This window comes from Dermacentor albipictus, chromosome 1 (assembly GCF_038994185.2).
Source record: "Dermacentor albipictus isolate Rhodes 1998 colony chromosome 1, USDA_Dalb.pri_finalv2, whole genome shotgun sequence".
Taxonomy (NCBI): Eukaryota; Metazoa; Arthropoda; class Arachnida; order Ixodida; family Ixodidae; genus Dermacentor; species Dermacentor albipictus.
Window position 1 is genome coordinate 210,513,206 of NC_091821.1, and position 15,364 is coordinate 210,528,569.

The 15,364-nt window shown below is 48.3% G+C and overlaps 1 protein-coding gene across 2 annotated transcripts in view; it reads right to left on the reverse strand.

Annotated features, from left to right (window-relative positions):
- The window catches only part of LOC135906630 (uncharacterized), a 77,013-nt gene extending 62,169 nt beyond the window's left edge, over nt 1-14,844 (reverse strand). The window contains exon 1 of one of the 2 annotated variants that reach the window (XM_065438111.1): nt 14,660-14,844. In XM_065438111.1, the coding sequence (XP_065294183.1) occupies nt 14,660-14,722 (63 nt within the window). In that variant the 5' untranslated portion in view covers nt 14,723-14,844. The remainder of the gene's footprint in view (nt 1-14,659) is intronic. The other variant, XM_065438112.1, reaches the window with a different exon arrangement.
- Between the last annotated feature and the right edge of the window lie 520 nt (nt 14,845-15,364).

The following is a 15,364-nucleotide window of genomic DNA, read 5'->3' on the forward strand; positions in this document are numbered from 1 at the left end:
ATATACAAGACAATGACTTCATCGTGGAATGTTTGAATCTTTATTCAGTGTATTCGGTAAACATATCAAGCACGGTGCGCAGGCTTTTACGAAATAAAACTGATTTCTTTCAAGTACGTGAAAACATTAAACATATTCCATTTCGTGAAACCCCCAGATGTGGCGCAGTAGCTTTGTAGTTGCGCTGCTAAGACCCAGGTCGCGGGATCAAAGCCCGGCCACGGCGCCCTCATTCCGATGGAGGCGAAATGCAAAAACGCCTGTGTGTACTGTGCATAGGGTGAACGTTAAAGAAGCCTAGGTGGACAAAATAACTCCCATCAAATTACTACTACAGCGTGCCTCCTTGTCATATCGTAGTTCTGGCACGTGAAACCCCACAGTTTAACTTTTTTTTAAATTTCGTGAGAGAAGTTGACGTTCGCTGGTTACGAGGGACGTGACGCGCACTGATAATAAGCACTTCCGATAAACCGTGGTGCTTGTCTTATCGAGGCTTCAGAAAGCGTCTGCGTTCTGCGGAGAAGGGAAATGTTTTGCTTTAGACTCGACCCACAGTTCCAGGGTCTCTCGGAGAACAAAGTCGTCGTGACAACGTACACGTGTCTCCGCACTGAAGCGAAGACGGCGAAAATCGTTGGGCATTGCTCGCATCGTCTATCTGCAGCGTCCACGATAAGGTGAACGCTTGTGTACGGTTGGCTTGGCTGGCGAGTGAAAAAAATAGCAAGCTTTGTCTGCGCTGGAGTGTTACCACAATGTAACCACTGCACTTTGGACGACGTATCATGCGGCGTCCATGCCCATGACGAAACCGCGAACACTCACGATGCAACTGTCGCCAAGGCTGCCTTGTTTGTCCCCCGTTAGAGCTGACGCCTTCGTTAGTTCAAAGACGAAATTGCTTGCACAGAACTCCAAGCAGTTTTCCTCTGTTCGTGCAATTCTGGCACACTCAGCGAAACAAAAGCGAGAAAAATATTGCAGATAAGTTAACAAGCGTTATCTTTTTTTATTTCCTTGGACAAATAGCTACGTACAGTTGTACCAGTATCTCCAGAAAAAGAAATGTATTTACAAATGTTCACACACAAAAGCATCTGCGCAGATTACACTAGCATTTGCTAGTGTAATCTGCACAGATTACACTAGCAAAGGCCGGGCGTCAGTTACACTTCGCCGGTAAATGTAATGATGTCCATGAGAAAATATATAGTAGCGTTTCTGAGGTCACGATGTTACATAATAAAAACCACGCTTCGATCAAAGCCTCCGATTCTTCTGCCACTCTTAACAAAAGCTGATCCCGCAGACATTCCTGCTGAGAACAGATGGCGCACTTGTTCACATTTTGCACACAGACATGCGCGCCCTGTACGCAAAATGCCACCAGCACAGCGGGCGCTTCGCTTTTAGCATTTAGTTCGCGCGTTGCGTGCAAGTATAGCCAAGTTCCTTGGTGGTGTCCGTCATCGCCAAAGGTATTGGACGTGTCTGGGTGTCTTCGTGGGCAGACCGGGCAGCCCTGTTAGCAAAGTCGTTGCCGACGATGCCGTAGTGAGCAGGAATCCACTGAAAGATTATGTTGTGCCCTGTTCCTAGGGCACGGTGGTGTACTTCACTGATGTCGGATATGATCTGTTCGTAAGTTGTGTGATGTAAGGCAGACTTGATAATGTGAAGAGCTGCCTTAGAGTCACAAAATAGAACCTATTTCTGTGCCGGCTCTTCAGGGACTTCGCCTACTTGCACGCAAAAAGTAGAAAGCTTTCTGGAGTTCAATTGCCTTTAATTGCCGATTGCATAAGCTGGACCCCTTGCTACTGCTACAACTGCCACCTAGCCTTTCCCGCGGCGAGACAACCTTGATATGTCACTTGTGGCTGGGAGTGGCGTTCACGAATGCCTACCCCTATCGTACGGCAATGACTGAGAGCCCGATGTGTGACTCCTGTAGGTGCGAGGAAACCATCGAGCACCTATCACGTACCTGTCCTCGCTACGACGTACAACGCTTCACCCTGAGGACAACTCTAAACAGACTGGACTTGTGACCTGTTCGCTGAGTCAAAGATGCTCGGACCGTGGCCACACCCGCCACTGGCACGAAAAGCGGTTCGTGCACTACTACAGTACTTGAAGTACACCGGTTTAAGAGACTGCTTATAGTGTCCCTGTGCATCATCCCACGTGCAATCAGTGATCACTCGATATCTACCTCTTTTCCTCTTTCTATTCACCCTCCCTTTACCTTACCCCTCAGTGCAGAGTAGCAAACCGGGCGCTCGTCTGGTTGACCTTCCTGCCTTTCCTGCCCTTGTTCTCTCTGTCTCTTTGGCGCATTTGCTGGGAACTTATGTTGTCTGTTTTTAATATACTACTGATGGAAATAAGCGTTGCCAAGGCAGCGCAAAAGAACAGCAGTAATGTGAGGAAGGTGGGCGTGTACAGAAACAGCCCAGAGCTTGGTATGGAAAGTAATTCCTTGGTTTCGATTGATTCATTGATTGATTGATTCATTGATTGATTCATTGTCTGGTTGAAGGTTGGGCGAACGCCGACACAGTGGCACATTTCTGGTCCATCATTGAAGGTTGCTTGAACCCGACCACGGGAATGCTACACGACAAAAAAAATCTATAGTTGAGTTGTGCTAAGGGGCTCGATTACGTAGAAAATCGTATTATAAAAGGTTTAAGCGTTTGATAAAAAAGAGCATTCTGCTGTCGGCATAATTAGCCTATAAAAGATAATTCAGATCCAACGCACACATTGGAATCTATGTGCGAAGTTTTTTAATTTAAGGCGCTTCTCAGGATCATTTTAATAAAGTTCTTCGTATCCGTATGCTATGCAACTAAATTCGATGCGTACAAGTGTCTTCGTTTTCATCCTATCCAACGCGTAACCTCACAAAATCCGTGTTTATCCACAGCAAAGGCCACAATTTAAATATAATGCAAGTCTTACGTTTATGCACACGTTCGCAAGCTATGCCGAAAGTCAATTCATACAATCCATACGAATGCCCATCGTGAGACGTGGACGCAGTGGTGTCATGCGAACGAAAGCGATTATTTTTTGGTTGTTTGTGTGCGTAGGACAGGTTGGCATCACGTGTGATGCCGACTACTCCTTGTTAGAACGTGAGTCTTATCATGCGACATCGGAAGACTGCAACAACGCTACTACATAACTGAGGCATCGAAGGAGGTAACGGAGGCTGGGGAGGGAAGCCTGGGAAAGAACAGAATGAACTGCGGAAGCGAATGCGGGGCCGCCGGTAGAAGCAAGCAACAAATGTACAAAAATAACGATAAAACAAACGTGCAAAAAAAATAAAGAAATCGTAAGCAGAAGCGTACGGTGCGAGAACCATACGACGCACGCGAAAGACAGTGGTAAATTGCACTGTTATTAGCCCGTTTCAATCCCGCGTCTGCGGCCTCGTGCGCGCACGTCCTACGCGACGTGACGCTTGCGCTAGTCATGACCGAGGTTCGGACGGGTATTTTTTTTTTCTGCGGGTGAGCCAGTACAGCAAATAATATAGCGAAATGTGAGCTTACTGGCAAATGCAAGCCATTCTGATTACCTCAATGCACAACTTCGCTGTGGTAAACCTGACAAACACCCATATAGGGGCGCCCTGCACAGCCTACGGAAACAAAGCCGACCTTACCGGGTGATCGAAAAGCTGTCACGCATCTGGCAAGTGAATTGAACAGGCTGAGACAGCAGCCGCATCGCGGCGAAAATTGTTCGCGTCAGTTTGTAGGATTTTGTGGCATTGATGAAACTGTCCGCTGCGGCGAACTGCGCTGAACTATAGTAAGGCCAGCCGCCAACCCTACTAAATATGGTGTTTTCGCTTCAGATATCACACGCATCCTTCAATGCTGGCCTCGGTAAAGTGCCGTAATTGCGTATTTCGCCTGCCGTTCCTCTGTCACCGTCCATCACTAGAGAAAACTATAATATTCCACAACAAACCAGCAAGTTCTGCTGGCGCTTTGCGACAGCGAACACTGTGACTGTTCTTGATCAATTGCTGTGCCCACATTTTCTCCTTCTGTGGAAAAGTTCGAAATGTGAGCCTTTGCAACAAGACGATCCTATATATCGGAACCTTTACTTGGCCGTTAAGGAGTCTATCCTCCAGTCTGACTCTAAACGAGCAGTCTTAAGAGAGAATGAAGCTTGGGAAGATAGTATGAGAGAGAGAGAGATCGGAATGATGTGCGAAAGTAATTGCGGGGCAGTGGGTACACAAGCAGCAAATAGACAAAAATAGCAATCGACTAAATGTGCAGAAAGAAGCGCAGCTTCATAGCATGGGGCTTTCAAATGCGCAATGAAATACAAAAAATGCGTCTTCACAGCTCGCATCATCGACTGATGTGTACAATGGTGGGCAGAAGGGTCCGCCAGCACTGATCCTTGCCTCATGAGCTTGCGTAACTCTCGGTTACGCCTACCTCAAAGCCTCTCAACTAAGAGTCGCTGTCGTTGCTATACTGCTGAAAGCGGTAGTAACGTCCAAACTCTAACCGGTCTTTGCACTTCGCGCTTGCGTTTTGCCTTCCTTAGTGCTGTAGCCATGCCTCACAATCGTCGGTCTACTTGGCGTCGGCGATGCGTCGATGTGACTAGCCTGTCTACCAACAGATTGTGCCGGCGGGTCAGACTATCGTCGGCGTCCTGTTGGCTTTAGTGTCGTGTTGCCCTAGCGGGACAGAGCTGTGCGGATTTCGTGCGCACGTACACTCTAAGAACAGTTTACACCCTTTGGCTTGCCCCTTCTGCCACACAAAAATAATCGTCATCTGCCTTGATGCGTTTCCTTTCTTTATCGCTGCGAGCCCAGCACTTTCCAGTAACGAACGGCACGCGCGTTATCAGCATAGAACAGTTTACACCCTTTGGAGTGCCCCTTCTGATAACGCGTGTGCCGTCCGTCGCTGGAAAGTTCCGGGCTCGCAGCGATAAAGAAAGGAAACGCATCAAGGCAGATGACGATTATTTTTGTGTGGCAGAAGGGGCAAGCCAAAGGGTGTAAACTGTTCTTAGAGTGTAGTATGTAGCGCGTTAAGTGAACTGCTTCGAGTACTATTGTGCACCCTCGCGATGTTAACTGCATTGCACCATTATCGACCTGCAGGTGAGCCCGCGCCTTAGCACTGAGAGATGCGCAAAAGTAGATACATGGTGAGTGAACACAAATCACTGACCGGAGTACCCTGCTAGTGGCTCCCTCGTGAAACAGACTGCGTCCCGGACATATTCGCTGCTTTTCTGAAACAGCGCCAACAAGTCAGTAGGCTCGACCGCTCTGACCAATCAAGTTCTCCTACATTAGTTATGTAATTTAACCTCGTAAGATTTACCAATCGTAGTGCTTACTCGAACCAGGCTACCCGTTTTAGAGGCACCCGGAGTCAGAGTGTGAAGTTGAAATTTCCCCTCGGTGCACTGGCCACGCGGGATCAGTGAGCGTCGGTTTGGGCTATCAACCCATCTGAGTCGGTTATGCGCGAAGCCGTTTGACAAAGGTATATGCATACGCGATTGGCTTGGGTACAGTCGGCGGTGCATAGCCAGCAACGAAAAACCAGACCGCCCTGTTCTACGTCGTCTTTTCCCACCTCGGCGCAGGCTGCCGCTGAGATATCGGTTTGCCAGAAACGAGATCGCGTACGTTCTGCCGGGTCGTGTTGTCTCAGCCAAACCACTGACTCGATCGCGTCACGTGGGGTATGTGCAAACGGACCTTTTTCTTTCGTCAGCATATTTTGACAGCGACATGTCGCTTTTGTGTTTGCCCGCGAAAAACAGAAGACAAAATGTTCAGAGTGTCTTATTTCCGGTAGGCAACGGCAAGTGATGAGCGCAGAAATCCAGGACGCGCCAGGTTCGTATCACGAAGCAGCCAAGAGCAGGCCGCCAGCACTGATCCTTGCCTCATGAGCTTGCGTAACTCTCGGTGATATCACCGCATTATACCACAACAACGTTTTGACTTGCCTCCCGGTCACTGCTTGCGTAGTATTGTGAAATGCTGCAGCAGGTATAGGGTCCTCCCAGCCTTGAGGAAATAGCTCATTATAGTAGTCTATTCGACATTACATCAATATTTTCTCTACTTCGGGGTAACGAAAATGTCTATATGTCGCGTAACATAGATATAGATTTATGAAACTTTAATCTGTAGGCCTTGAATCCAAATTTAAGCTACTAAGGCGTATCCGCTATGAGTGGACGGCCCTGTACATTTTCCGCCCAATTGAGCGCCGAGTCCTCTTTGCTGAACAGTTGCTGTTCACAAATGAAACAAACGTGAAGTATATCACGTTCGGCGGTCAGTTATCTGGCTGCTAAGATTGTCAGGGTGGACGACAAAGGAGGTTTCCGAAGAACATCTAGTAAAACATTACAAGGCATCGCTCAATAAAAACATCTGCAGGATTGCAGGTCTGCAGAATTAGGCGTTCGCAGAAATTTCAATCGTTAGTACTCAAAAGCATCTGAGTTTTGTTTTGCATAATCTATCGCTTCCCTTCGTTATAGCACAGAACAGTCAGCTTTAACGCTTTGTTGGCAACATGCATTGGTGTACTGAGTGAACTCGTTTGAAAATGGCGAACATATTTTAGACTCGGAAGTGATTCTGCAATGACCACGTTACGTTTTGTGTGGTCAATCATCGTGTGAGCGCGTTCTGGGTGTTGTGTTTTTGCTTGCACCATTAGTGCGCACCATGTGCTCTCGGCACCATGTGCCAAGAGTGCATCGCGTCTATAGTATGCACCACGGCGCATGTGCGCGCTTTTGGCGATGCGCACATTGTCAGGTACACGCGCAGCACATCTTAGTCGATACGAAAGCGCTAATCGGAGTGTGCACCGAGCAGCAAAAGTTGGATAACATGTCCGCCGTTACAAGTGTCGGGTCAGCAATTCCCCCCTGCCGATGCTTACTTTTCTACACGCGCACAAGGCTGCAAAGTGAAGACCACTCGAGTGCTGAGCGAAAAAATAATAATCAACGTCCGTTTCACGTACCAATCTGGCTGGTACATACCTGTACGCGTAACCTAGAGATCTGCATATCACTCTGTTTACCGAACGGCAGACTGGGAAATCATAGCTTCAGTACTGGGAGTTCGCGATACTCGTTTTATTCGGCAGTTATCAGCATGCGCGGTAAGCACCGACAGCACACTCGAATAGTGCGCATGCGAGTACACAAACCTTATCTCCGCTCTCCGTTATCTATGGCACCGTTATCGCGTGCCACGCAGAATATACGAAGAGCGATCGAATTGATTGCGAACTACAGCAGGCTGGGCGATCTGGTAGGCGTTAGGACAGAAGTACTAGTCGCAGTCACACAAAAGGGCGGTAATTGCTAGGGAACAAGAGGTGTGCAAACAATCGTAAGACAGTATGATGGACGCTTTTACTTATACGTGCGTGTTATGCAGCACATCTCAGCGTGAACTCAGTGTCTGTGAAACGCTTTCAAAACCGCTACAGGTTTATTGATCTATATTTAGAGCCGCCCAATAGCTGTCCTTAACGCCCTGTCTCTCTCAGCTGGTCCGTCGTCATATCCCGTCGGCTTCGTGAGTAAAGCGCTGTTACTGCGAAAATACCGCGTTAGCCTCGAAGTAAACATAGCTTTCTAAAAATAAAAAAAAGACAGAAAGATAGAGAGAAAATAAAGACGGTCAATCAGCAGACTTTAGCGATTCCTCCGCGTCTGAACTATACTTTCCGACATCGTAGTTAATCCACAGACTCCCTCATAACGCCCCTAACTTTGTTCTAAGCTGCTATAATCCTGTGCAAAGCCTCCCAACTGTAGGAAGCGACGGCAGCACGAGGAGAGCGACAATGACGACGCCACAACAATGACACGATGGTGACGGCGACAATGACGCCAGCGACAACGGCGGCGTGATGACGCTACTTCGTTAACAGACATCTAGACAGTAAGGACTCGCTTTCTTGCGTAAAGCTTTGCGAGATGAACGCTGAGAATGACTACTGCGCTGAAAGCCACGCTGCGACCGACTGCTCGATCCCGCACCGCGGGCGTTTTGCCTGCTGCAGGCTCCGAAATACATGCACAGCAGACACGCGACTCTCGTAGTCGGCTACGCGCCCGCCACAAACCCCGCGCGAACTGTCAAGCGGGGAACAGACAGACAGACAGACAGACAGACAGACAGACAGACAGACAGACAGACAGACAGACAGACAGACAGACAGACAGACAGACAGACAGACAGACACAGACAGACAGACAGAAAGACAGACAGACAGACAGACAGACAGACAGACAGACAGACAGACAGACAGACAGACAGACAGACAGACAGACAGACAGACGGACGGACGGACGGACGGACGGACGGACGGACGGACGGACGGACAGACAGACAGACAGACAGACAGACAGACAGACAGACAGACAGACAGACAGACAGACAGACAGACAGACGGACGGACGGACGGACGGACGGACGGACGGACGGACGGACAGACAGACAGACAGACAGACAGACAGACAGACAGACAGACAGACAGACAGACAGACAGACAGACAGACAGACGGACGGACGGACGGACGGACGGACGGACGGACGGACGGACGGACAGACAGACAGACAGACAGACAGACAGACAGACAGACAGACAGACAGACAGACAGACAGACAGACGGACGGACGGACGGACGGACGGACGGACGGACGGACGGACGGACGGACGGACGGACGGACGGACGGACGGACAGACAGACAGACAGACAGACAGACAGACAGACAGACAGACAGACAGACAGACAGACAGACAGACAGACAGACAGATAGATAGATAGATAGATAGATAGATAGATAGATAGATAGATAGATAGATAGATAGATAGATAGAACCAGGCGCGGAAACGACACAAATTACCCTTAGTTTGGTCCCTCTCTCATTGTATTGTAGTCCCACTCCTGCTTGGGCCACAGTGGCCGGCAATATTGTGAAATAAATAAATAAATAAATTTTTTATACTCCACACAATGTGTTGGCGGACTAGTTGGTGCGAATCCATAATTACTTTGTTTAGCGCAAAACAATGGACACAAGAAAGACGACCCCCCCCCAAAAAAACAAGGCGTTGCTGTCAACTGAAATCATTTTATTGCGTCACTTCTATACAGAGAGTAGAATCCAGAACGACATGCACAGTGAGCACCAAGTGCAGGAACCACCACAACATCCGATCACCAGAGCGCACTCACATGACAACCCCCCCCCCCCCCAAAAAAAACACAGTCAGCGCTGTACAAGGTTAAAGAAGAAGGTTATCGAAAGCTTTTTTTTATACAGTCACTGGGTTCGCAGTACATTAGTGTGCCTTCTTTAACCTTGTACAACGCTGAATTTGTTTTTATTGTGTCACATGAGTGCGCTCTGGTGATAGGATGTTGTGGTGGTTCCTGCACTTGGTGCTCACTGCGCATGTCCTTCTGGATTCTGCTCCCTGTAAAGGAGCGACGCAGCAAAATGATGTCAGTTGAGAGCAACGCCTTGTCCTGGTCGTCTTTCTTGTGTCCGTTATTTTGCGCTAAACAAATTATGGACTCTTATGCTCCAGTTCACCCGAATGAACGCAACGTCAATTTTTTGTGCTTTTGAATCCTTTCGCGTCTTGATCGGGCATAGTGCCGAGACCATTTACCAGCTAACCTGTAAAGGATTAGGATGGTGCTAGCTATACTGGCGGATCTAGCCTTGCGGAGGCGCGCTAGCAATTGCTCCGTGCCAGGATAAACATGCACGGGGATAAGCGGTTTGTCAGTACGGGCGCTCCGCGTAACATATGACTAGACAGCTGCACACCCACACCGTTCGCTATGTTTATGTTACGGGCCTCCAAGAGACGCCACCGAAAGGCGATCCGCGGATCCCGCGAGCTCGGTCGGCGGCCCGGTCTGCGAAGCAAAGTGCACCTTTGTCGGCACGGGTCGCATGCATTCATGCGGTCAGCCCGCGGAAAGAACTATGTAAGTGTATCCCCACTGTGTAATCAGACCCAGTAATACAGCTTTGTTATCCTTCTAAAAAAAGCGTCTCTCGTTTCCTCTAGCAGGTTCATCGCAGCACTAACAGAATGCTACCATTCGACCATGTTCATATCGTATACAATGAGACTATATATCTGCTGCATCAAATGATTGGTGACGTTTAGCATTACTTGATAAACTATACCACTTGTTGAATAGATCTGTCTCTTTAAAGGAATACTTCAGGGCGAGGCGAAATAAAGACCTTTGAGAAATCTGTAGTGTCCCTGCGTGAAGACCAATTCCTTCACGGTCGCGCCAGGAGCCAGTTTAGGCTTCAGTCAGTCAAGGAGAGTCTTGCGCTGTTCCGCGAACGTTGGGCGTCTCAGCAAGCAACGCTTCATATACCACCATGAGCGTGGCAGTACGAAGTGAGGGTGACAGTCCGATCTTGTGTCGTCGCGCCGGCGTTCTCGCTGACCGTGTGCGAACACGGTGCAGTAAGGAGGCTTCTGATTGGCTGAGTACCTCGGTCACTCAGGAATGGTATGGTGGAGACCCCAAGGAGCCAACGTAGTTAACGATGGTCGTCTTTGACAATCGCTGTATGTTTAGAGGTACTCTCACTGTCATCCTGTATACGTTAGTGTTTTGGCGCGCAAGACTATTAGCAACTTAATTTCCAGACACGCCGATGTGTGATCGAAGCCATTAGATGCGAAATCCTAAATCGCGCTATAGCTGATTGATGCTGCGTAAAGAAAGCTGTAGGCAAGTGCCCTGCGGAAATCCCCACGGCAGTACCTGGAGTGCTGGCTTGCAGCCCGATAACCTTACTACCCGTAGTACTGGGCAAGATTTGAAGGCTAACTACAACGAACTGGAACAAATTCCACCAAAGAAGCAGGCTTAAGTCAGCAAGCGCCGTCCATATAGGCGTGTGAGATGGTCAATAAGAGCGTTGTATAGGTACTCTCAGACCAACGATTCAGCTTGAACTCATGTATTATTCTCGTGGGTTTATAGCGCAAAACCGCAGGGGCATATAGGTTGGACACAATAAAAAAAATTATATTTGCTACACTGTCGTATCAGCGATTTATGCTGGGTTCCCATTTCTCCAGTCCCTGCTGTGCAAGTTGTAGTAGCCACATCGGTTCAGTTTTGACGGCAGTACGAGAAAAGATGGCTGTCCCACTTGTCTGCGCTAAAGAACAGCACCATGTGCCATCCGTCAAAGCAAGGATACCGTGTGCAGGCTATACCATATTTAGGAATAATTATTTTTCTGATGGGGATAGGGATCGACAGCGTGTTCACACAATGTGGAGCAAAGGTTGCTAGTTTTGCTGCTTCCCTGATTAATCATGTTAACTTATCTTTTTGTCCGGACGCAACAAGGCCTCCATAAAATAGGGGCTTGCGCACACACGGAACACAATGCAAAGCTAGCCGCCCATTACGTATTTCTTTTTATCGTTACAGTGCCTCCTGAACATGCCGTTTACACCTGCCTGTCTATACCTACGTAATGGTTATCATGTGCAAGAGGAATCTAATGAACCGTCTATACGGTGTACAACACAACCTTTGTGTCGTTTCCAGACACCTTGCCTTTCTTCATTGACTGGGTTACACATTTACACACCTGGGAAAACTTTAAAGGTGTGGAAAACAGCACGCTAACAAAAGCGCTTTCTTTCACTTTGTTAAGGTAGTGCGAAATCTCGTAAAAACATGGTGCTACAGCTATTCATTTTCCGGTCATCAGAAGAGGTTGAGGAATTAGCGTGTTCATGCAAATATAAGCTATTTAACAACGTTTCTGCAACATAGATATGCACAGGGAGAGGGTACCCAGCTTCTGACAGGAGAGCAGGTTGACGAAGGAAATCTTCGGTCATACAGTGACAACAGCGTTTTCTCAGAGCATTTTGAAAGCACAAGCTGACAACTGTTCTTATGACATGCTCCTCTTTCTCTCTCATTTTTCTGTTCCCTGCTCTCCTTTTCTCGGTGTAGGGTCGCCAGCCAGAATAGCGTCCGGTTGATTACCCATGATTCCTCTCTTCGTTGTGTATCTGTGAAGACGTTGACAACATTGCTGCCTTCGATGCGCTCAGAAATGTTTCTGTCAAGTTCCGCTAAACAAGGAAGACTAAATATAAAACTGATACAAGAGTCAATACACACTAATTAATTTTAAATGTTGGGCTCCCCATCCCACCGTATGCACATCGATTTCAAATAAGCAGCTAAATTTCTGAAAATCTGACGCATATTTAAAAGGCATCCACCTGAATCTATCAAGCGCAATATTTGAGCATGATTTGGTAAATAATGGTAAAGGCATTTTTTGTGTGGAAATCGAGAAGCTAAGGAGGCCTTTGTCATAAATGGAGCTCAATCTATTCCAAAATTTCTTCGGCACTTTTCACCAATATTTTCAGAGTGTTGATCTTTTCAGTCACAGTTGAGGGTTTGCGCAGTGTTTGCGCCGCATAACCTCGATCAACGGACCAGTACGTTTCATGAGCGACGAATCTGGCGACAGTGGTTACATGCCAGAAGTTCTTTTTTTTCTGTCTTTTTTTTTCTTTTTTTTCCTGGCTTTTCCCGACAATACTTTGAAGTGCGTTCGTCCCCGTCTGGCAACATTCTGCATTTAGCGAGGCCAATTTATGAATACACAGGTTTAATAATTAAGAAAAAGTCGGGTATATTGTCTATTCGGTCACCGCTAGACCGAAAATGAAGATGAAGTTTCATTATACCTTTTCTTTTTTTTAATTTCGCGCCGGAACCCCAGCACCGGTAAGAGAGTGTGACGTCACTGATTTCAATGTATTTTTCCTCGTATTTGAATCGTCGTGGCTGTATAAAAGAGCTTCAAACTTGCTGAGTTCAATCTTTCGCTCTACTGGAAGCTTTACCGACAAAAAGAAATAAGAGATAACTAAGTCCGAGCAGACACCATCAGAATCAATGACGTCATGGCGTGCTAAGTGCGACAGCTTCAATGCAGCGTCGCCACCAGTCTTTCCTTTTCGCGTCATTTCTGGTTTACTATTCATGTTCTCACGCTAAATGTAGCTTTTTTTTAGGGGGGGGGGGGCGTATTGTAGAAGGGTAATGTACTAATGCTGCTCAATGAACGAGAAGGGGAACCGAGGGACCCGATTATTGTTCTTCACATCCACGTGAAGCCAACAGATAATGAAGGCCAAAGAAAGCATAGGGGAAGTTATTCGTAGTTTTTAATTCAAGCACAGAAATAGTAAGCTAAACGGGAATAAATGCGGTCGAAAAAAAAAGCTTGCCACCGGAGGGAGCCGAACCCCCAACCTCCGCATTACGTGTACGTTGCACTACCAATTGTGCCACGGTAGCGGCTTTTCCCGCGTATTCTTGGGTGTTTATGTGTACAAGATACAACCCTGGGAGGGTTAGCCAGCGCCACTGAAAGCCATCGCGGCGAATGTGGAACATTCCTTATGCTGCTCAAATACTGCTCGAATAATTTTTGTCTTTGATGTTCCTTTAAGGGTTGTACGCTACACGTGTCTTGTAGTCAACGCGTATGATTACCCAAGCGCATGGAAAACGCCAACAGTCGATGCATGACAGGAGGCCCGAAAGCGTGGACTAGCAAACTGCACTGTACAACCTGCGCCACACCGGGGTCACCGGATTGTATGTTTCCGACCTCGGGGTACTACACAGCGCAGACTTTACGAAAACGCTGTTCTAAACGTTGTTCAGGCATAAAATGTTACCGACCAAAAAGAAAGATTAAAGCAATCGATCTTCTAAAGTGCTGAGGCCATCGTTGTCCATGCTTTACACTTTGGAGGCGAGAGCGAATTGCTCAAGCTTGAGCGAGAGCGAATTGCTCAAGCTCAAGCTCAAGCTCACACAAAAGATCACTTACGAGGCAACAATTGGTGCTAGAAGCAATTGTTTCAGAGGATCAAAGCTTGGTCGCACGAAATTAGCAGATATAAAAAAGGATCAGGTCATTGACTCTCGGCGCATGACACACACTGAACGTTTCACTTGACTCGCGCAAGCTTCTAAGATGCTGCAAAAGCACATCCGCTATAATTATGTAGTTATATGCAGTGTGGCCAATAGATGTCTGTCTCTAATACGCGCCTGACAGAGCCTGCACAGAGCGCTCTCCAAACGCCCCTAAATGCCATGACGGTAGAATGGCGTTTAACAGAGAGCAAATGACAGTGCAAGTGAAGAAGACGTGAACAGACCATTTGACCAAACAAAACTCCTCACGCTCACAAAATGTGCTGTCACACAAGTACAGTCCAGTCGAAAGGCCTGCATTATATAACACTGCATATAGTGGACAGGGATAAAAAAAAATATTTAGCCAAACAACTATCAGATCTCACAGACTACAATGACTGGTAGTAGGAACTGGTGTATCCCAAGGCTGAGAGGACACACGAAAATGGGGCACCGCAAGCCAGCAGGGGGAACGGGCGTGCCGCTGCTGTCAAGCGCGCTGCGTGAAACGTCCCACGTACGAGTAAGCGAATAAGAAAAAGAAAGGCGTGCAGGGGTAATAAGCTCTGCGCTTGCCTCGCTCTCTGGCTTGCCGTAGCGGGCGCTGATGGTGGACACGTGCTCGGCGCTGTGGTACATCGCATCCACGGGCGCCGACACTGTCCGGAAACGGTTCTTCGCGGCGCTGGTCGCCCGTGTCAGGGGCACCGTCGAGGTCTGAAGCTAAACTGGACGGCCGGCTCGATAAGCGCCCGGTTGCGGCAGGACTCCCTCCCAGCAGGCAACGGGTCATGGAGGCGGCCGTCGACGCCTCGATAAGGCCCGCCGCCGACACGCACTCTGCTTCGGTGCAGCGCACCTCGGTCCGCTTCGATATCGTTTGATAGAGACCCTTTTGTCTTCGCCATCGGGAGCCAACCTGCGGAAACTGCGAACAGTGCCTCTCCGACAGCTTAGCGCGGCAGGGAATGTGCACTCGCGGGCACGTTGCCAGTGACGAGCGCGGTGATTCCACATGGAGTGTGTTTTTGCTCGTGGACGTGCAACAGCTGGCAGCCCTCAGTGACGGCACTGTTGCTCGTTGTGTCCGCTGTGACGCACGCAAGAAACTAATTACGCTTCTGGTGCCGGCAACTGCAAACGCGATGACGGGGGAATCCGTTTTCTTTGCGAACTTTGAAAGACGGCATACACAATTCCGTTTCAGAGGGGGACACCTTTATCAAGAGGAACCCGTGCTCTGCCTGGGTTTTCGTCTCCCTGTGCTATCGCAGTAGCTAT